Source organism: Neomonachus schauinslandi, chromosome 5, assembly GCF_002201575.2.
Source record: "Neomonachus schauinslandi chromosome 5, ASM220157v2, whole genome shotgun sequence".
Taxonomy (NCBI): domain Eukaryota; kingdom Metazoa; phylum Chordata; class Mammalia; order Carnivora; family Phocidae; genus Neomonachus; species Neomonachus schauinslandi.
The window spans coordinates 6,755,200-6,777,661 of NC_058407.1; the positions used below are offsets into that span (position 1 = coordinate 6,755,200).

The 22,462-nt window shown below is 55.0% G+C and overlaps 2 protein-coding genes across 2 annotated transcripts in view; one reads left to right on the plus strand and one right to left on the minus strand.

Moving 5' to 3' along the window:
* On the plus strand, positions 1-9,485 carry RRP7A (ribosomal RNA processing 7 homolog A). Its single transcript, XM_021687455.2, has 7 exons — positions 1-87; positions 1,514-1,656; positions 4,406-4,531; positions 5,169-5,286; positions 5,685-5,782; positions 6,162-6,360; positions 7,669-9,485. The coding sequence occupies exons 1-7, from the start codon at positions 15-17 to the stop codon at positions 7,752-7,754; spliced, it is 843 nt and encodes a 280-aa protein (XP_021543130.1). The 5' UTR covers positions 1-14; the 3' UTR covers positions 7,755-9,485.
* SERHL2 (serine hydrolase like 2) overlaps positions 8,155-22,462 on the minus strand; it is a 20,236-nt gene continuing 5,928 nt past the window's right edge. Inside the window, exons 9-12 of the mRNA XM_021687736.2 lie at positions 16,520-16,554; positions 10,733-10,815; positions 9,333-9,429; positions 8,155-8,569 (exon numbers count right to left, since the gene is read on the minus strand). Coding sequence (XP_021543411.1) covers positions 8,450-8,569; positions 9,333-9,429; positions 10,733-10,815; positions 16,520-16,554 — 335 coding nt within the window. The 3' untranslated portion in view covers positions 8,155-8,449. The remainder of the gene's footprint in view (positions 8,570-9,332; positions 9,430-10,732; positions 10,816-16,519; positions 16,555-22,462) is intronic.

The window sequence follows — 22,462 nt, forward strand, 5'->3', positions numbered from 1 at the left end:
TTCCGGTTGGCAAGATGGTGGCGCGCAGGAGGAAGCGTGGGGAGCGGGACTCAGAGCAGGGGATTCCGAGCCCTCCCGGTTACTCCGGTGAGTCGCGGCGGCCAGGCTTCCCCGGGAGGTGGCTCGGGCGTCGGCGGTGGCTCCGGACCCCCGCGCGGTTGGGTGTGAGGCCCGGTAGCCCCGAGGTCCCGGACGCTGCGCTCTGCTCGCGTCTGGCGGCACTCTCCCGGGACGAGCCCATTTTGGCCACCGCTTCCCTTGGGTAAACCCCTGTCTATCCACACTCTTCCCCCGGACGAGTGAGCCCACCGCTTCTTATCACCTCTGCCACTCCTAGTCTGGCCCCTATCAGCCCTCACCCGGCTGTGCCCTCCTAACTGGTTCTCCTGATTTTGTTCTTGCCCTTGCCTTCTGTTCGCCCACGTGCCGGAATGTGCGTTCTAAAGTCAGATTTAGATCAGATTTTGCCTCACACGCCTGCCTATATACCCCATACCCACTGAACTCCCTCCAGTGGTTTTACAAGTTAGCACCTAAAACAAAACCCGAACTTACTGACTTGTGTGGCCCTGCATGTTCTGGCTCAGCCGACCTAGAGCTCTTTCTGTTCCTCTGGAGCAACAATCTCTTTACACCCTCAGGGTTTTTGCACTTGAGGTGCCCTTTTCACACAGCTGTGCCCTGTGACTTTAATGTTAGTTCCTCAAAGAGGCCGTTCGGACGCCTAGCTAAAGGCTTCTGCCACGCAACCACTCTGCAGTTTTCCCCTTTCTTTCCTATTTGATGGGATCTCGTTACGTGCTTCTTTGTTCATTGCCTTCTCCTACTCTCATGTGAGCGTCCCGAGCACAGATGCTGCAGCTGTATCCCCAGTGTGCTCTGAAGAAGGCCGTGAGAAAAACAGAAAACAGCCCCTAGCATTATGGGAATGTGAGCCATTATCAAATGATCACACAGATAGAGACTTAGAGACCGGGAGAGGTTGTCAAGGCACAGAGCAGGTGGATCTAACTCAGCACGTAAGGCTCTCTGAGGAAGTAAAGTTAAACGTGAAGAATGGGTGGAGGGTAGAAGGTTGACGTTTCAGGTAAGGAAACGTGTGAGCTTGGGTGAGGCCTGGGCTTACTGGAGGGATAGAGAGAAGGCAGAGTGGCAGGCCCCGCACAGTGGTGGGGGGAGGGCTTGGCAAAAAGATGTGAAAGGTGGTCAGGGTCTGGCAAGGCCTCCAGCTGATGTCAGGATTTTGGTGTTGACCCCAGGAGCATCAGGGTTTGGACTCCCCTCTCATTTTGCTCCCCACCTGTAATAATTGCCTGTTCTCTCCCCCACCTGCTTGGGTGCCCCTCCTGGGCAGGTTCTCTGTTCATTCACTCTCATAGCCTGCACAGTACCCTGCACAGGCCTGGCCTAGGGGAAGGGCTCAGTGATGGAATGGACAGACAGATGGGACTAGAAAGGGACAGCCTGAGCTTGATTTTCATGCCATCCTTCCCTGCCCCCATTTCCTGTCCAGCCATCCCGATCAAGTTCTCAGAAAAGCAGCAGGCTTTTCACTACCTCTATGTGAGAGAGCACAGAGTTCGAGAAGGCACCAAGTCTTCCTGGCCTCAGAAGCGGACCCTCTTTGTTCTCAATGTGCCCCCATACTGCACAGAGGTGAGCTGGTGTCTGGGAGGGAACCTCTAAGGCTGGCCAGGAGCTCCAGGCAGGGTTGGGTTCCTACTGGCCTCCACCAGGTCCTTATTGGGAGATGGAAGCATCTAACTGAAGCCCCAAGGGAGGGCAGCTAGAGGGCTGCTGCTTCTGTCTCTTGTGACAGGAAATGGCTTTTTATTTATTTTTTTTAAAGATTTTATTTATTTGACAGAGAGAGACACAGTGAGAGAGGGAACACAAGCAGGGGGAGTGGGGGAGGGAGAAGCAGGCTTCCCGCTGAGCAGGGAGCCCGATGCGGGGCTCGATCCCAGGACCCTGGGATCATGACCTGAGCCAAAGGCAGATGCTTAATGACTGAGCCACCCAGGCGCCCCAGGAAATGGCTTTTTAAATTTTTTTTTTTTTAAGTAATCTCTACACCCAACATGGGGCTCCACCTCAGGACCCAAGATCAAGAGTCACATGCTTTATCGACTGAACCAGCCAGGGTGCCCGGAAATGTCTTTTTAAAGATTTATTTTATTTTATTTTATTATTATTATTATTATTTTTTTTTAAAGATTTTATTTATTCATTTGAGACACAGGGATACAGAGAGAGAGAGAGCATGAGGAGGGAGAGAGGCAGAGGAGAGGGAGAAGCAGGCTCCCCGCTGAGCAGGGAGCCCGATGCGGGGCTCGATCCCAGGACACTGGGATCATGACCCAAGCCGAAGGCAGACGCTTAACCATCTGAGCCACCCAGGCGCCCCTTAAAGATTTATTTTAGAGAGAAAGAGCATGAGCACGTGCAAGGTGGGGGGCAGAGGGAGAGGGAGAATCTCAAGCAGCCTCCATGCCCAGTGTAGAGCCTGGTGCAGGGTTTGATCCCAGACTCTGAGATCACGACCTGAGCTGAAACCAAGCATCAGACACTTAACCGATTAAGCCACCCAGGCACCTGGAAATGTCTTTTTTTTTTTTTTTTTTTTTTTTTTTGAGAGAGAGAATGAGAGACAGAGAGCACGAGAGGGGAGAGGGTCAGAGGGAGAAGCAGACCCCCCGCTGAGCAGGGAGCCCGATGCGGGACTCGATCCCGGGACTCCAGGATCATGACCTGAGCCGAAGGCAGTCGCTTAACCAACTGAGCCACCCAGGCACCCTGGAAATGTCTTTTTAAAGCTGTGGTTTAAAAAGTAAAGTCTGGGGCCTCTGGGTGCCCCAAAAGCATCTGCCTTTGGCTTCAGGTCATGATCTCAGGATCCTGGGATCGGGCCCCGCGTCGAGTTCCCTCCTCAGTGGGGAGCCTGCTTCTCCCTCTGCCTGCCGCTCCCCCTGCTTGTGCTCACACGCTCTCTCTCTGTCAAGTAAATAAATAAAATCTTTAAAAAATAAAAAGTATAGTTCTAAGAAGCTCAAAGCTTTTTATTATTTCCCAGAATTCTTTGAATTACATGTTGTTTTTCGCTGATTGTAACAGTGATACATCTCCATAGGAGAAAATAGAAGATAAGATTATCCTCTAAATCTATCCAGACATTAACTTATTTTCATGAAAACGATTAAGTTTTGCATTACGTAAGTTCACAGAAGAGAAACTAAGGGTGTTGCTGGATTTTAGATTGTTTTTCAAGAAAGAAATATTAACTTCTAAAGATTTATTTATTGTAGGGAGAGCAAGTGGCGGGGGGCGAGGCAGGGGGAGAGAGAGAATCCTCGAGAGAAATACTAATTTCTAAAAGATTCTTGTATAGGGGCGCCTGGGTGGCTCAGTCGTTAAGCGTCTGCCTTCGGCTCAGGTCATGATCCCAGGGTCCTGGGATCAAGCCCTGCATCGGGCTCCCTGCTCGGGAAGCGTGCTTCTCCCTCTCCCACTCCCCCTGCTTGCGTTTCCTCTCTCGCTATGTCTTTCTCTGTCAAATAAATAAATAAATAATCTTAAAAAAAAAAAAGAAAGAAAAATAAAGATTCTTGTACAGTCAGAGAACGAAGCAGAGGAGAGGCTGTGTCATGTCTTAGTGTTTCCTGAGCGTAGCGGGTGTACAGAGAAGGGCCCGGGCCCTAGGCTACAACTTGCCGCCTTTCACAAACTGAACACACCCACGTACTCAGCGCCCAGAAACAGAACATGACTTGCGCCCAAGAAATCCCCTCAAGGGGCTCACTGCCAGCCTGAGTCCCAACAACACAGAGTTAACTCCAGTTTTCAGTGGCTGCTCAGGGAGGAAAACTTAGTTGGTTGTCTCATAAAATCAGAATACTCTGAATAACCCCAGAAACGTTCCCGCCTATTCTCGTAATAGAACCTAATCCTCCTTTGGGGATCGTTCACCCAGAGAAAGGGGCAGGGAAAGACGGCTGGCCTTTCAAAGTGAGAAATCCCTTTCAGGGACAAACCAAACATCCCGGGCACATGCTCCCTGCAGGTCCTGTCATAAAGCCAAAAAGTTTATACCTGAATTCTGTCTCACGCTGCGTCTGCTCCCTCCCACGTCCCATGGCCAGTGGCGGTGTGGTTTTTTTTACTCACAGTTTTGAACGTGAAAATGCACAGGGTTGTCGGCTCGGGCCGTGGGAGGGCAGGACGATGACCGTGCGGAGGAGGGTGTGGCTGGCTCAGGGCCTGTGTACGTGCCCCCCAGTTGGGCGGACATGGGCTCCGAGACCTTCGGGGGCCCTGGTCCCCTGGCTGTGCCACCCTGGGCAGAGGGAGGCTCCCTGAGGCCCCCGCAGCCCCTCATGCTGTGCTTCCCCCGCCGGGTCCGCGGCAGGAGTGCCTCTCCCGCCTCTTCTCCCCCTGCGGCCCCGTCCAGTCTGTGGGGTTACAGGAGAAGCCAGAACTCGCTGACAGCCCAAAGGAGCCAAAGTCAAAGTTTTTTCACCCCACGCCCATTCCGGTAAGTGTCCAAGTGCTGTGGTCTGCTCACCTGGGGGCGCCGCGGGGTGTGGCCAGGGCAGTATCCCCAGCACCTCTGCGCCTTTCCCTGGATTTGCCACATCCTTTAGCTTCTTGTCCAGCTCTTCCATCGTCCTGCTGAGAGCCCAGAGACCATCTTGCTCGCCGCCCTGAAGGGCCTCCCTGAGCTCCCCTCCTGCTCCCCACCCGAAGTCCCTTCTTCCTGAGGCCCCATGGCCTGGTCTCGTCTCCCCGTCCCGAGCCCACACGCCCTCCTGGCGTAGCGCGGTCTGAGCCAGTGTGCGCTCTGTCCGCTCCCGGTATGTGGGAGCTCGCTTGTCACTGCGTCCCGCCTGTACCTGGAAGGGAGGTCCCGAGTGTCTCACCTCACCTGGGTCGCCTCTGGCAGAAGTTGGAAAACTAGCAGCATGGCTGTGTCCCCCCCCCACCCCGACCCCAGGATTATAGAGAACTTCTTGGTTATCTTCACCAAGGGGGTTCAGAACAGCCCAACACATGTCCCCTGGCCCAGCGATGAGTCGGGCTGAGGGCAGCTGGGAGCCCTGGTGCCGGGAGCCGGGTGGCCGGGAGGATGGGAGGGGTGCTGGCATTCTGACATCTCTCCTCCCCCCCTCCAGGGCTTCCAGGTAGCCTACGTGGTGTTCCAGAAGCCAGCTGGGGTGTCTGCTGCCTTAGTCCTGAAGGGCCCTTTGCTGGTCTCAACAGAGAGTCACCCTGTGAAGAGCGGCATTCACAGTCAGTACCGCGGCATCGTCACGCCCTCCTTCCTGGGCCCAGGGTGGGCGGAGGGGAGGGCCCAGCCTGCTGCCACTAGAACCTTCCTTGGGCCACAGGTCTCCGTCCTCGTGGCCTGTATGAGAAGATCCTGACTGGGGGCGCCTGGGTGGCTCAGTCGTTAAGCGTCTGCCTTGGGCTCAGGTCATGATCCCGGGGTCCTGGGATCGAGCCCCGCGTCGGGCTCCCCGCTCTGCGGGAAGCCGGCTGCTCCCTCTCCCACTCCCCCTGCGTGTGCTCCCTCTCTCAAATAATCCTAAAAAGAAAAAAGAAAAAGAAGATCCTGACTGGCTGGGCAGGTGGGGCCTCGAGTATCGGGCCTGAGGAAGCCCCATTTTCCTCCCTCCTTTCTCCCTCAGAGTGGATCAGCGACTACACAGACTCAGTGCCAGATCCTGAGGCCTTGAGGGTCGAAGTGGACACGTTCATGGAGGCATATGACAAGAGGATAGCCGAGGTGGGGCTTCCACAGGGAACGTGGGGCCACGGGTGTTGTGGTGTCGCTGCGGAGGGGGATGGGCGGTGGCACCCTGTGCTGGTCACTGTAGAGTTCAGGCTCCCTCTTTCCCCACTGAGTCCTGTGTCACCTAGCTGGGTGACGTCTAATCTCTGGTCTGTAGGAAACAGGCTGAGGGACGAGGAGGCAGTGTTGGCACCTCTGTGCCCCCCGCCCCCCATACTGAGCTACTGGGAGGGAGAGGGCGCAGCAGGTGGCGGTGGGTGCCCGGGGAGGTTCTGGGTGCTGCAGGGAGAGCCTCCAAGGGAGGGTGGGGGAGGGGCACCCAAGGCTGCAGGGGGTCCCGGGGTCTGCCCATCACAGCGTCTGTTCCTTGCAGGAGGAGGCTAAGGCCAAGGAGGAGGAAGGGGTTCCGGACGAGGAGGGCTGGGTGAAGGTGACCCGTCGGGGCCGGCGGCCCGTGCTGCCGCGGACAGAGGCTGCTAGCCTGCGGGTGCTGGAGAGGGAGAGACGGAAGCGCGCCCGCAAGGAGCTGCTCAACTTTTACGCCTGGCAGCACCGAGAGACCAAGATGGAGCGTAAGGGAGCGCCCCAAACCCGTGTGCTTCAGCCCCACTTCCCTTGGGGCCCAGGCCCTGTGGACGAGGCCCGTGGCCACTGCTGCCAGCCCCGGCCAGAGCGGAGGGCTCCCGCGGGCGGCACTGGGACCTGGGTGTGGAGGGGGCCGTCCCTGGGCACAGACTTCCCAACAGGCCCTGGACTTAAGGTCCCAGCCTGCAGCATCCCCTGTGGTGGTCCCCCTGGTGCTCCCCAGTGGCAGCAGTGGGGGCCCCTGGGTTGTTTAGAGGCTTCAGACACACCTGGGATGTAGGACCATCTCCAGACCCTCGAGCAGTTAGTGCTGGAACCTGTCATCCTCCCATGGGGGCCAGATTGCAGGGGGTGGATCTCAGGTGCTCACTGTGGGGACAGCGAGAGGGCCGCTGCTGGGTGTGTGTGTGTGTCCGGGGGAGTGAGTGTGGGGGGCGTGGGGCAGGCCCCTCGCATGGACAGTGTCGGGGCGAGCACCGTGTGTGTGTGTGTGTGTGTGTGTGTGTGTGTGTGTGTGTGTGTGAGAGAGAGAGAGAGAGAGTTGGGGGGGAAGTGGGGCAGCGCCCTCACATGGACAGTGTTCAGGCGAGCACCCCATCGCCCGTGACCCACTCAAGGTCATGATGATGCTGACAGCCCATATTCCCTGTTTGTTGGGTGGCTTCCCCATGGGCCTGGGAGTAGAGGGTGCTGGCCTTGTCCTCGGCAGGGGGACAGCCTCTGCAGCAGGTGGTGACCTAACACCCAGGCACGTCACCCTCCTGCCTGTCTCGCTGCTGCTCCCCACTCGGGCACCTTTGCTCCTGCTCTTCTCTCTAGAATCACCGACAGTAGGCTGCATGAGCTCTCCCGCCGGGCTCCCACCCCTCCGTATTCCTCTGACCTGGTCACCTGGTGACCAGAGCCGCCATCCAAATTCTGTGGCACTGAGGGCGGAGTCCCTCTCCTTCCTGACGTTCTCCCCAGTCTGGCTGCTGCAGTGGGGAGGGGCCGGGAGAGGTGCCCCTGGGGGGGCTCCCCACACCCCCCGAGCCGCCTGCCTTCACCTGGGGTATGTGGGGTGGGGGTGGTAAGGGAACAGGTGTCTTGCTTTCTCTGTGCTCGCTCTCCTGCGGAGTTTTCTCTCCGAGCTCAGGCGTGCCGCCCTGGCCTGAGCGCCCACCCTCTGGGCCTGCAGGCGCATCTGTCTCCACGCAGCGTCCGGACCATATCAGCGGAGGCCAGCGGGGCGGGGGGGCCACACCACAGGGTACACGGACTAACGTGGCCATTTCCTCTTTCCTGTTGCCCCCCAGATCTAGCCCAGCTGCGCAAGAAGTTTGAGGAAGACAAGCAGCGGATTGAACTGATGCGGGCGCAGCGCAAGTTCCGACCCTACTGAGCCGAGCTGGTCCTGGGGACCCCTGGAAGGGGGCGGTGAACGGTGGCGGTCCACTGCCGGGGAGGACCTGAAGACCTGGAACACTCGTCCTGGACGGCCCAGGCCCGGGGGCTGCCAGATCTGAGGCCGCACGGGTGCAGGTGGAAGGACAGGGCCCTCCCGTGGGTCCGGGGTGCAGCAGTGTTGGGCACCGTGCTGGCGAGGCCTGCCCAGCGTGAGGGCGTGGGCCGCCAGGAGCCACCAGCCCAGGCCGCGCTTGTTTCCTCCTCCTGGTCTCTCTGTTCCCAGCCTGCCCCTGGCCTTCCCTTTCCAGCTGAGTGTCTCTCCCCTCCCGTCAGTGGAAGAGCCCCTCAGAAGCAGTGAGAATACAAGAACCGTTTTATTTTTCATCCACCTGGGCAGTCACCTGGCCTCTCCTCCCTCCATCTGCTACCCGCTCTCTGCAGATCATCAGCCACGAAACAGACAATGCCCCCAAATCCAAACACGGTCTCCCCCTTGAAGTCACAAATGTTAAAAAGAATCTTGCCCCCTGTCCCCCCCCAAATTCTGCCCAGGATTCTCTGCCTCAGCACCTGCTGGGCTTCAGACCAATGAGGCCTGTCCCCACCACACCGGGCCTGGCTGGGGGGCCTGGCACTAGGGATCCGGGTGCCGAGTGGTGGGTACCAGGTCTCCGAAGGCCCAGGCCCAGGCTACAGCTCATGTGGTGCTGTCTCCTTGCTCAGCAGAAAGGCGCTGATGAAACCGGCCACGTTCTGGGGTTGGTTCAGGTGGACGTAATGGTTGTCCGGGACTTCTATGTACTGGAACCGCTGGAGAGGGGAGGAGATGCTTGGTGAGGCGTGGCCCTTCTGGTGTGCTGGGGCCTTCCCAGGGCTTGCTGCCTCCCAGTGGTTCCAAAGGGTGCCCCACAGTGAACCACCGGGCAGACTCTGACCCCCAGCTCCCCGGTCACACACTGGCTAAGTCAGAGCCTGGCTCAGAGTCCGCGAGAAGGGCCTGATTCAGGGGGAGAAATGTGCAAACCCTGGCCTTCTGGGCCATTCCGAGTTGTGAGGTTGTAGAGCTAGGCATGGGAGGTGCTGGTAGTCCAGGGTGTAAGGTCAGCTTGAAAGAACCAGCAGCCTTTCAAACCTGATCCTCCCTGGGAGACAGGAAGGCACCGCAGACTGGTCACGTACAGGCTCGCCTTTGGTGGTGACGCCGAGGTCTGCAGAGGCTCGGGGTCAGGTGTTTACAGCAGATGACGGTCAAAGTGCCAGGTGCTCCCAGGGACAAAGCCCAGCCCCACTGATGAGACTGGTCATCTGCTCACCCTAGAAATGATGGGATGGCCTCCGGCCAAGTTGGACCTGGGCTGCGGGATGTATGTGGACAATAACACTGGGGCACTCTGCCAAGAAAACGTGTTTCCTGTGCTGAGTTAAATGTGCCAGGGGCTGACTGCCATAGGGAGTGAGGCCGGGTCACTCCTGCCAGTCACCCATCAGGCCTGGGGCTGGACCAGAGGCCCTAGTGCAAGGAGTGGGTGAGGACCCTCCTGGACTTCACCCTGGCTGAGCCTCGTGCACCTACCTCCTTTAGGACTGATTTCAGCGTGTCCATCACAAAAAGCATGACGTTCCTGTCACTGTCGTTCTCTCTCCTCACATTATAATATCCTTGGATTGCTCTGGAAAATAAAAGAAAAATCAGGGTTCACCTTGCGGTGCCTCCCCCCTGCCCCGGTTTCCAGGCTGAGAGGAGACCGGCCTGGGCTTGCCTCCGATTTTCCCACAGTTCGGGGCTCACTGTGGCCAAGGTGCTGCAGGTTCACCTCGGCGGGGTCGTGGGACCTGCCCGCCACCACCGCCTCTGACGGCACAGCCCGGAAGGGATGGGGTCGAGTCCATGCCTTGTCACCCCGCATCTTTCCTGAGATGACTGCACCCATTTCACACGTATACTTAGAGTTCTGCAATGTGACTACAGTCAATTTGAGGACGTCATCGTCTCCGAAATCCCCCGAACCCGAACCACTAGTTCGGCAGCACTCGGGCTTACGCAAACACTGGTTAACTCCAGAGACTGCTCTGTGCACCTGCAGGTGAGTGGAGCCACAGAACACGTGGACTTCCGTGACTGGTTTCTTCCACTCTGTCCTGTCCTCAAGGTTCATCCACGCAGCAGGTGCCAGGTTGTTCCTCTCCCGGCTGAAACGGCCCGCCTGTGTGTCTGCTGACCGACGTCCGGGTGGTCTCCGCCCCTGGGCTGTTGGGACTGACGCTGCTCTGGACCGTCCTGTCCAGGCTGCTGTGGGGACCTAGGTCGGGCCTCTAGAGACCTGGGAGGGCGGCTGCTGGGTCCTGGGGTAGGTTAAGGGCTTCAGAAACTGCCGGGCTGTTCCAAGTGGCTGCGCCATTTTACAGTCGCACGGCGGGAGCGCTCTGGTTTCTCCTCACGCTCACCAACGCCTGTTATCTGCCATTTCGGGTCTAGCCATCCGGGGGCACGGGGGGGGGGGTGTGTGTGTGTGTGCAGCGTCTCTGTGGTTTGGATTTGCACCTCGAGTCCGTGCTTCCTAAGCCTCTGTGCTCAGCATCAGAGACACACGTGTCCCCAGAAGTCACGGTTCCGGCCTGGGGCAGGCCACGGCGGCACGGAGAGTGGCAGCTTGAGCCCCACACCGGGAGGTGGCACTGGGACGGCTGCTGGCTGGGCGCTGGCAGGCGGGGGAGGGAGCGGCGAAGCTCTGGGGGGGGCAGGGGTCCGGAGTGGCTGGAGGACTTGGCAGGGCAAGCGCCCTACTGCAAGGTCGGCCAGTCCCTGCCTCGCCCGGGGGTGCCCTCCGCAGACCCCCGTTGAGAGGGGCGGCTCCGTCTGCTCCGGGCCCTGCCTTCCACACCCCAGGGGCCGGGGCAGCCCGGCCTCACGCGAGGGACACCTGGGGATCCCCGGCAGTCGAGTCTCTTCTGGGGCGTGAGGCTCACACTTACTTGAGGAGCAGGACGTGGGCCTGCAGCTTTTTGGCGGAGTGCACAAACAGCTCCCTGCTGATGAAATCCATGCTGTACTCCGGCTGCAGAGACAAGACCACAGTGCATTCTGTCCACAGGGCAGCAGGCCTCTCTCTCGGGGCCACCGTGGCCATCTACCCCGGGACCGAGTCCAGGACCCAACCACATCACCTCCACAGAGGCCTCTAACCCCCGCGGGCCAGAGGCTTTTTCCCCCTAAATCTGTTCTCCCTCTTGCTGGGCTCATGGCTGCCCAGCCAGACATTTCCCAGATCCCTTTACACCCTGGTGTGGTTGTGCGGCTAAATGCAGGGAAGTGACCTGGGCAGGTTCTGGACCTAGATTCTAGGACTAGGCATGGCCCCTCGTCCCAAACTCCCTTCCCCGATCCTCAGGCCGCCCTGCAGCGCTGCCCAGCCAGCCTGGGTTCCGGACTCTGCCAAACAGACCATTTCCGTGAGAAAGTAACCTGCTTAAGCCACTGTGCAGAATGAGGACGCCTTGATGTCCCCACAGCCCCACTGGCCTCCATCAGAGCCCGGGCCACCCTGTCTTATGACCATGTAAGGGGTCCAGGTCCGCGCCGTCCCACACGGTAGCCATCAGCCCATGTGGCTACCGAGTGCTTGAAACGGGGCCAGTCCGAGATGTGCTGTAGGTATAAACTGCACAGTGGATTTCAAAGACTTAGTATAAATAATGCCAGACACCTCACATTTTTACACTGATTACATCTTGGATACATTGAGATAAAAATATTAAATGTGATTTCCTCCATTTCCTTTTACTCTCTTAACATGGCTACTACAAGATGTGGAATTGCATGAGGCTCGCTTTCTACCGGACGGTGCTGCTCAAGCCCCAGAACTCCAGGTGTGACAGACGAGGAGCTCGAGAAATGTGTGCAGAGTGGATCAATTCCACAAAGCTCCCATGAGGACTGTTAAGTCATGCCCAACACTCCTCCACCACTGCGATAAATATACAATTCTTACGAAAACACGTGTACACACACACACACACACACACACACATTCGGTCACAGGGTCACAGCCACGAGAGCATATTGCCCTTGATCTACCCTGACCTCCTCCAGGCCATTTCCTGATCCTTGAGCGAAAACGACCTTGGGTGCTTTTCCAGAAACAGATGTTTCCAGATCATCCACAAGGCCCAATGAACGAAGATCTACCGAGGACCCACACGCTGCACGTGAGCTCCTGCTGGCAGAGCGCCCGGCTGCAGGAAAAGCAGGGAGGTGGTTCGTGCCCGCGGAGGGGCTCCCCGACCAGTGCTCATCGGCGGCACATTGAAACAGGGCTTTACTGAGGATCACAGAGGCTCCAGTCACACAACGGGGAACAGGAGATGGCACCAGGACTCGGCTCAGGCGTCTGCCCCCACCCCCAGCCTGAGCTGCTCGGGCCAGGACTGGGGCTCTCCGGCTTGGGGGCCCGGTCAGGCCCTCACCTCAATTATATGTTGATCCCCAAGGCAGAGACTGAGGGATGTTACCTCCGCTCATGTCTCTGGATGTGAAAACACAAGTCTGGGGTTTTGCAGTGGTTTCCTCTAGGGCCACACAATCCGAGGACATTTCTCCAAGAACGCCTTTAAGACCAAAGGCTGCTGGGTGTGCCCTGTCTCTTTCTTCTTCTTCTTTTTTTTTAAGACTTTACTTATTTGTCAGAGAGAGAGTGGCAGGCAGAGGGAGAAGCAGACTCCCTGCTGAGCAAGGAGCCTGATGCAGGACTGGATCACAGGACGCTGGGATCATGACCTGAGCTGAAGGCAGACGCTTAACGACTGAGCCACCCTCTCTTTTTTCTTTGCTTCTATCCCCCTCTCCTCTAACCTTCTTTCCCTAGTCCACTTTTATTCCCTGATCTATATTTTTCTTTTATACTTCCAGTGTGACTTATGGCAAAGTCCCCAGATCTATGTGTCAGCTGACAATGGCCTTTCACATATAAATGCTCCGTGCGACCCAGCTCGAAGCCTCGACCACCACCAGCACCTGCAGGCTCCCTCCTGGGGTATTCTCCGAGGACACCACTATTCAGACCACTAGCCCCGTAGATCAATTTCCCTCTTTTTGAACTTCAGGTACATGGAATCATACAGAGTGCTCTCTGTTTCTGGTTTCTTTTGGTCTGTAAGTTACGTTTGTTTTTTCATCCCTGTGTGGTGCTCCAGTGTATGAATATAGAACAATGTGTGCATTCTATTGTTGAAAAACGTGGGTGAGTTCCAGTTTGGGACTATTATGAACCAAGCTGCTAGGAACGTCCTTGCACACGTCTTTTGTGCACACGGCACACATTTTTGCTAGGTATACACCTAGGAGTGGAATTATGGGCTCACAGGATTTGACTATGTTTTGCTTTAGCAGTTCCTGCCAAGCAATTTCCCAAAATGGTTGTATCAATTTATACTTCCTCCTACAGTGTAGAAGAGTTCTGGTCTTCGTCCCCATTTAGACTTGGTGTTGTCAGGCTTTTCCATTTTGACAGCAATTTCTCCACCTCTGGTGGAGGTGTAGAGGTATATTTCATTGATTGCCCTAATTACTAATGATCATGAGCACCTTTCATGTGTTGATTGGCCATTTGGATAGCCTCTTTCATGAAGGGCCTGTTAAAATCTTTTGCCTGCTTTTAAAAATGAGGTTGTTAGACTTTATCTTATTGATTTGTAGGAGCTCTTTATATATCCTGGATATGAGTCCTTCAGCAGGCCTATGCATTTAAATATGTTCTTTTAGTCTGTGGCTTGACTCTTCACTCTCTTGTCTTTTGATGAACAGAAATTCTAAATTTTAATAAAGCCCTATTTATCAATATTTTCATTGATTCACATGTGTGTTCTATTTAAAATATATTGTCTACTTCAAGGTCATAAAGCTATTTAGAACCTTTCCTGTTTTACCTTTCCTATTTTGATCTATGACCCATCTTGAATTAATTTTTGTGTATCGTGTGAGGCAAGGGTCTAGGATCATACTTTTCCATATGGATAACCCATTGCCTGGCACACCTCTATTGTAAATCAGGTGGTACCCATTCATAATGTTAACAGTCACTAAATTCCCAAAGTATTCTATAAATTCAATGTCATCTCAATAGAATTCTTTTTTTAAGTAAGCTCTATGTCCCACGTGGGGTTTAAACTCAACGACCCCAAGATCAGGAGTCACATGCTCTACCAACTGAGCCAGCCGAGGCACCCCATCCCAATGTAATTTTTAACCTAAGTTGATCATTCCAAACTTCATTTGTAAGTGAAAATATGCAAGAAAAGCCAAGGAACATGTGTAAAAGAAGAACAAGGAGAGAACGCTGATTCTACTAACCATCAGAACTAATCAGAAGGCAGTAGGAATTGAAACAGAGTGGTAGGGCCCAGATGGTGACAAGATCACTGGAACAAAAGGAGAGTGCAGAGACAGACCCATTTTAGAATTTGTATCTTTCGTAATTCAGTTTATGTCCCACACATAAGCTCCAAATCAGTGGGCAGCCTGCTGCAGAACAGCCGTGTGCTGCACAGGGCATGGACCTTGGAAAGGGAAGGGGTATTTCCAAATGCCCCCAAAAGTAACCAACCCAACCTGCACTCGGGGGCAGTGGAGGGTTGGGGCCCTGCACTGCTGCCTGGAGGGTGACCTGGCTCAGGCCAGGGTTCCAGCTGGGATCACTCTCTCTGGACAGAAGCTTTCCAACAAGGGCCTCCACTGGTTAGGATCTGGCTGGTAAGCTACCAGCCTGAGGACCAGCACACAGAAGACAGACCACGGTGAGTGAGCCTTGGTGGTTAGGAGGATCCCCCCCGACCCCAATAACTGGCAGTGGACCAAACTGGCTATTCATCTGGGAAGAAAGTGAAAATGGATCCCTACCTCACACCGTACTTGAGAACAGATCCCAGTTGGATCAAAATCAAAACTCAAACATTCCCGTCCCTTTGGCTGATGCCCTGGTCCAGGCCTTATGTCCCCACCTGGGCCTGGGCAACAGCTCTCAAGGGTCTCCCTGAGGCCAGAGCTTCCCACCTCTAATGACAGCATCTCACATGGGCAAAGCATTTTACCCTCTTGAACAATCTCATTAAGAGCACCATCTGAGAGCCCCTAACGTGATAGCACTGTGCTGGGGCACTTGACACAGGGACCTTGCTAGTCGTCACGGCAACCCCACAAAGATGGGCATAGGGGCTGGTATCTCCTAGCTGTTCATTAACCAACTCCTCTGACCACACCTGCCCCCAGCCGCCAGCAGGCCTTCCTTGCGCTCCCATGCAGCACCCCCATGCAGTTAATCCATTAAGTTAAGCACTTGCAGGGCATCTGGGTGGCTCAGATGGTTAAGCGTCTGCCTTCGGCTCAGGTCATGATCCCGGGGTCCTGGGATTGAGTCCCGCATCGGGCTCCCTGCTCCGCGGGGAGCCTGCTTCTCCCTCTGCCTCTCTCTCTCTCTCTCTCTCTGTCTCTCATGAATAGATAAATAAAATCTTTAAAAAAAAAAAAAAAGTTAAGCACTTGCAGCCATTTCTGTGAAAACCTAAACAAACGACAAAACCGAAGAGCCCTAAAATGAGTCGGTGTCTTCTTACATAGTTGTGAAAACACACAGATGGAGCTGCAAGTCTGCCCTCGACAGTGGGCCTTGGTGTTCCCCTTTTGCTCTGTGGGTACCTGTGTGTCAGTAATGGTTGGTTTTTTCAGTTGTTCGTGGGTGGGAAGCCCCCACCGATGGTGCTGCTTGACTCTGGGCAAGTCGTGCGGCTGACTTAGTTTCCCCGCCTGTGAAATGTGGGTGACAACAGTTCCCTCCTCCAGGCCTGCAGTGAGGATTGCCCGAGCACACACGTGTGCGGCACATGGGAGAACGAGGAGCGGCCGTCGTGCTGTGAGCACCCCCTGCTGGCGGTCCCCCCCAGGCGCAGGGCAGCCCCCAGCGCAGCCCCCACTCCTGCCAGGCCTGCTGGGGAGACATCTGGACCTCAGGAATCTGCGGGGCGGGGGGTCCTCTCTCTTGCCCTCAGCCCTTGCCCTAAGGAGACGCATGATTCAAAAGAGGCTGTACACCACCCCACGCCCACGAGGATGGCTAAAATTTAATAGAAAAGCACAAGTGTGGGTGAGGAGGTGCAGAAATTGGAACCCTCATGCGTTGCTGGGAGGGACGATGCTGCCGCCGGGCCAACAGCCTGGCAGTTTCCCAAAAGGTTCAACACAGGACTGTTGTGCGACCCAGCAATTCTGCTCCTAGGTGTATATCCAGAAAAACCGAGAGCAAGGACTCGAACTGATAGTCATCACCCATGTTCACAGCAGCAGGATTCATAATAACCAAAAGGCGGAAACAACCCAAGTGTCTCTCAATGGATGAATGGACAGATCCACATAAACGGAATGTTGTTCAGTCAGAAAAGGAGGGGAAGTTCGGGCACCCTGCTGGGACCTGGATGAGCCTTGAATACGGCCTGATTCCAATGACGTGAGGTCCCCGGAGCAGCCAAGTTCATAGACAGAAGATAGAATGGCGGCCACCAGGGGCTGTGAGTGGATGGGGACCTGGTGTTCAGTGGGTACAGGGTTGTTATGGGGGATGATGAAAAATGTGGATGAAATGATGGCTGTACATTGCGAATGGACTGTCACTGAACTGGACACTCAGGAATGATTTTAAAATACATAGCATAGCATAACTATTATGCTATGTATAATGTACCATAATAACAAAAGAAAAAGAGAGCAGCACTCACCAAAGCCATCCTCCGGTCTCTATTCATTATTAGACCTGGAATGGAAGCACAAAGACGGGGCCTCAGTGCTGCCTGTCAGGGTGAGGGACCCCACAGGGCTTCCCTGGGGACCCAGGGCCCTTCCGGCCAGGGCGCCCTTCTTCAGCCTGGACTGGTGTCCTCAGAGCTTGGCTGCTGCCACCCAGCCATGGACCAGCATGGCCCCCATGGGTGCCTCCTCAGCCACCCCACAGAACAGCGCAGAAGGACGGTGGTGGACGGTTACCCTATCTGGCACAGTGGCCGTCATCTCTGAGAACCTTAGGGTGGTCACGTGATCTTCAGACCCCAGGAAGCACCCGACAGCTAAGAAGAATCCATGCCATCATGTGTTGAAAAGAAAAGAAGGTTGGCGGGGTCGGGAGGCCCGTGGTCCCACCCATGGGCTGAACCGTGGTTCTCTGCCACGGTCCTGATGGTGGACAAGCTGGACCTCACCTGGCGAGGACAGATTCCCAGCAATTCCATGCTTGGGCAATGCCCCCTTCAGAGACAGAATCACAGATCCGGGAGGCCACCTGAGAAGTGAGCTCTTGGGGTGCGGGGGTTGTTAGGGGACCCTCTCTACTTGGGAAACCGTGGATTGGAGCCACTGGGTAAATCCCACAAATGTGACACCAAAGAGAAGCAGGGCGGCCTCCTCCTTCCCACGAGTCTCTGCGCCACATTGCCTTGCCAGCCAGGCTCTCAGCCTCCCATTTCAAGTCACAACCAAATGACTCACAGCCTTCTCACGGGAACCTCTCCCGCCCCCCCCGGCGGGCTTTCCTCATCACTCAGCACTTCCTAAAGCATTCCACCTGCATGCACCTCTCCTCTGCTAGAATGCAGCTTCCCGGAGGACAACAACTTGGTGTCTCAGCCCTGGCTGGGTTCCCCAGGCCCGAGAAGGGGGCTGCCACACAGTAGGTGCTCAAAAAGTTGCTTGAGGGATAAGTAGATGTTTGCCTCCGGGTCGCAGAGAAGGGGACACACAGGGCTCAAAGGAATGGGTGCTGTTCTAGGGTTTGGCCGGTGCGGGGAGGGGTACAGGAGTAGGTCTGGTATCACTAGTATTACTAGTACTAGTTAAATGTACATATGTGATATGCCAACAACATTTTTAGCAAGAATAGCAGGAAAGCTCTGAAAAAGAGCCATAAAAGGAGACTGTCCTACAGATATGAAAACACAATAAGCCGAGCCGTGTCGTGCTGGTCAGGGACAGACGGCCAGACCCATGGAAAGATCGAAGGTCCAAAGACAGACCCCGATGCTGACGGGCAGTCAGGGCATGGTGTGGCCGCCTCTTAGGTCACCGAGGGCAAAGACACTTTTACAAAATGTCAAGCAATGGAGGAGCCGTCTGGAAAAAGATCAAATCAGATCCAAACCTCCACCTGCACACAAGCTAAACAGCAAATAGCAAATACTTAAGTGAAAATTCTCAACCCCAAACAGTATTCGAATCAAACATAAGCTTTTAGCTACAACTCAAAACGCAGAGGCTGGAAAAGAGACCTCTATTAATTACATGAAGAAAGGTCTGCATTTTAAGAAAAAAAAAAAACCCTCTAAGCAAAGTCAAAAAAGACAATCTGGGAAGACGTCTTTGCAACTCAACCTCCCCAACATATGAAGAGTTCCGAGAAATTGAGGAAAGACCACCAGAACGATGCGCCGGAGGGTAGGCAGAGGTACGGTTTCCAGAAAACTAAATATGAGAGATACTCATTGTTACCATAAAAAGAAAATGCAAATGAAAGCCACACTGAGGGGCGCCTGGGTGGCTCAGTCGGTTAAGCGTCTGCCTTCGGCTCAGGTCGTGATCCTGGAGTCCCAGGATCGAGTCCCGCATCGGGCTCCCTGCTCCGTGGGAAGCCTGCTTCTCCCTCTCCCACTCCCTCTGCTTGTGTTCCCTCTCTCGCTGTGTCTCTGTCAAATGAATAAATAAAATCTTAAAAAAAAACAAAACAGTAGAGGGCGCCTGGGTGGCTCAGTTGGTTAAGCGACTGCCTTCGGCTCAGGTCATGATCCTGGAGTCCCTGGATCGAGTCCCGCATCAGGCTCCCTGCTCAGCGGGGAGTCTGCTTCTCCCTCTGACCCTCCCCCCTCTCATGCTCTCTCTATCTCATTCTCTTTCTCAAATAAATAAAATCTTTAAAAATAAAAATAAAAAAATAAAAACAGTAGTATTAAATTCAAAAATAAAACCCAAATGGCAACTAGGTCAGCATCTCTACCCAGCCCCTTGTAAACGCCATCAGCTCCGGGGGAGAGGGGGAGATGGATGGGGTATTTGGGCCGGGCTGGGGTGGGGTGTCCACGGGGGGAGGGGTGTTAGGTCTCCCTGATGGAAAACTGATGTTTGCTACAAAATGGCTTTCAGAGAAACAGTTTCGGGAACATTAAGGAGAGCTATTTGCCACAGGGCGCCTGGGTGGCTCAGGCGTTAAACGTCTGCCTTTGGCTCGGGTCGTGATCCCGGGGTCCTGGGATCGAGCCCCGCATCGGGCTCCCTGCCCGGCGGGAAGCCTGCTTCTCCCTCTCCCACTCCCCCTGCTTGTGTTCCCTCTCTCGCTGTCTCTCTCTCTGTCAAATAAACAAATAAAATCTTAAAAAAAAAAAAAAAAAGAGCTATTTGCCAGAATTACTAGGTTTTCCCTTCTAATTAGAGATTGTGGAACTTTTAGATGATAAATATAGATGATTAATTGTTGATAGAGGTTCTCAGTCGGGTATTTGTGATTCTAAATTCTTAGGAACACCATGTAATCGGAAGATTTTCTGGTCGCTGCACTAGTAGGTCATCTCGGCCTAAGGAAACTATGACAGTTGAGGCCTCTGGGTCATCTTCAGCTCGGGCCATGACCTCCCTGCACAGATGACTGGTCCCCGCCCTGGGTTCTCTGCCCTCCTCCTTCCACCAGCCCTGGGCTCCAGCTACTCAGAGGATGTGAAAAAACTTTAAAAGGGGGTTATTGTAGGGGTGGGGTGACCCCCAGGTACCTGGGGATCCCTATCGAGCTGTTCTGTTTTCTCTGCCCTGGGCTCTGGCTTCTCTCCCCTTTGGCCACATCCTCCTCTCTTCCAAGGCTCGCTTCCACCGTTCACATCCTGACCGGCCCGGCAGGCCCACAGCCCGGCTGCTTTTCGGTCAGCCTCCCCATGACAGTGAGCTTTGTGAGGGCAGGAAATGTGCTTCTCAGACCAGCAGGCCAGCACAGATATCCCTTCAAGGAATCCCGTGATCAGATCTGAGAGCAAGTGGCCCTCGCATTTCTGGAAGGGGTTTAGATGCAGATCCCACACCAAGGGCCAGTAGTTGCTCCGAGGGACTGTGCACTGACTTCTCTCAATTCCATCAACAACCTGTTTTACCCGGAAGGAACTGAGAGGGATGAGGCCAGGGTCAGCCCTTGGAAGGAGGAGAGACTCTGCACCAGCACGACTGGGACCCCTCGGGCTGGCCTGGCCTGCGACTTGTGAGCGCCACCTTCTCCAACACTTTCAGAATCCCTGAAAAGTTGCATGAAACTTATGATTCTTAAGAAAATACCTTTGAAGGCAGGAGATGGTATCAGAACCCTAGACACCCCCCATCTCCTGCCACAGCCAACAACTAGAGACTGATATTGTGATATAAGAAATACGTATTTTATTTCACACTGGCCAGAGCTCCTAAAGCCTGTGTAATCTCCTAAGTAATAAAAGTGCTAGGAGCATCTTTTGTTCTAACAGTTGGTCTTTGAGCCCAGGTGCTGACACAGAGCTCCTCAATCCCTTGGAATTTCCTAGGTGATAGGAGCGTCTTTTGTCCCAATGAGGTGACTCTTGGTGGGCCACCAGATAACTGCAGGATGGGGGGTCCCCAAAAGAATGAGCTGTGGCTAGAAGCCTGGAACTTTCAGCTTTACCTCCCCATTCTCTGGGAAGGGGAGAGGGGTTGGAGATTGAGTTATGATCAATTGTGTCCGCATGGTGAAGCCACCCTGAAAAATCCCTGAACTAGGAGGTTTGGGGAGCTTCCCGGCTGATGAACACAGTGGTGCTGGGAGGGTGGGGCACCCAGGGAGGGCACGGAAGCTCCGCACCCCTCCCTGCCATACGTTGCCTTATGCATCTCTTCCATCTGACTGTCCCTCAGTTGTATCCTTTCTAACAAACTGGTAATCTAGGAAGGAAACTGTTTTCCTGAGTTCTAAAAGGCGTTCTAGCAAGTTATTGAGCCTGCGGAGTGGTCTGAAGGAACCCCGGATTTATAGCCACTGGGTCAAAAACACAGATGACAATTTCATCTTCGGTGGGGCATCTGAAGTGGGGACAGCTTCGTGGGACCGGGCCCTAAGCCTGTGGGTAGATGGTGTCAGAACGGAGTCAGGCAAACTGTGGGACGCCCAGCTGCTGGGGGAGGACCGGCCATTGTGGGAAACAGCCGCCACTCAGTGTCTGCTCGGCTGGAGAGCAGAGCAACGCCTTCCCCCTTACAGACACCAAGGCGTTTTCCATGCCCAGGGGCCCTGCTTTCATTCCGTCTCACCTCCAAACCCAACTCCTGACTCCAGCCCCACCTGGCCTCCCGTCCCCCGTCCAGGTGGTTTTAGGACTGCACTCTGCCGGGCCTCACTCGGGGGCCAGCCACCTTCACGACCTTCGCCTTCACCACCTGTTGCACACTCGATGTCTGAGTCACTGGTTCTGCCGTGCGTCGGGCAGATGAACTTGGGTTCGGTTCTAGGATCAGGCTGGACTGATGGTGCTGTCCCTGCTCTCTGCTCCAGAGTGGAATGGGGACCGTCAGGGGCTCTGGGGCCTGAGGACAAGGACCCACGAGCAGCCTGGGACACCGGCTCTCCCAGCGTCACACCACCCGGTGGGGGCTGGGAACCTGCTTGGTCTTGTTTTAGGTTAAGCTCCGGCCCCAAAGGGCCATGACCGCTGCATGGGGGCTGGGCCTGACATGGTGACCCAGCTGCCTGTCCACTCCCCTCCCTTCTCTCCTCACCCTCCTTGACAACTGGTTCAGTGTCCGTGCTCACCCCTTCACGTGACCGAGGCCTGGCCTAATCGGCTTCCCCCGCCTGGCTGGGAACGTGTCTTATTCCGGATTAGCCTACTTCTGCACCGGGACCCCTCTGGGCGGGCCATCTGTGTAGGCACATTGGGAAGCCTAGGCCCATGGCCCTCTGCCTCGACCTCCCCTCTCCGTGGTGGATTTGCCAAGGTTCAGAGATGATAACAGACAGTCCCTCACAACAAGTCACAGATTGGCAGCCTGAGGCCAAAACATCCCTTAAGCATATTCCATCTGACCTCGTGGTGTGTTGGCAACTTCTGGAAAAAATACCACACAGAAGATCTCTGGCTTCTTATGAGCAACTGGAAATTCGGGCCATACGAGGCCCAGAGTTCCCAGCGATAACCACTGGCTGGGCTGTCCTATCTCGGGTACCGCAGGCCCGTCGGCTCCCTGCTGCCTGACTCCCAGCAGCCCAATTAATTCCACCACTTGCTCAAATCTGGCAAGCCCTTGGGGTTTTGACCACTGCCTCCTTTGGTCCTTTATAAACTGAAGCCGCATTCACCTCCTTGCTTGATCCTCTCAGACCATGAGCACAAAGATCCTAAGACGTTATTTATGACCTGAGAAAAATAGGGGGGAGGTGTCTAAATGGGGAGGAGGGACTTCAGATCTCTGAGCTAGCACAGTCAGGAATCAGCCCAGGTCTTTGGGCCCAGTGTAGTGCCTGGTCCATCTCACCACACTTGTCTCCCTTGGGCTTCTACTCCACCTCCTGGGAGCCGCCTCCGGGAGCCCCTCTCTGGGGTTTCTTCCAGAATACCCTGTACATTTCTTTTATTGCACTTACAATAACATGTCTCTTGTTTGTCTGGTCATAGGTCTATCATCTGTTGCTCCTCCTA

What these genes read in the sequence shown, in the direction of transcription:
- RRP7A (XM_021687455.2), top strand. Translation starts at nt 15, where the DNA reads ATGGTGGCGCGCAGGAGGAAGCGTGGGGAGCGGGACTCAGAGCAGGGG. An exon ending in GAGCCCTCCCGGTTACTCCG is followed by an intron (nt 88 to 1,513) that starts GTGAGTCGCGGC and finishes TTTCCTGTCCAG; the next exon opens with CCATCCCGATCAAGTTCTCA. An exon ending in CCGAGAGACCAAGATGGAGC is followed by an intron (nt 6,361 to 7,668) that starts GTAAGGGAGCGC and finishes GTTGCCCCCCAG; the next exon opens with ATCTAGCCCAGCTGCGCAAG.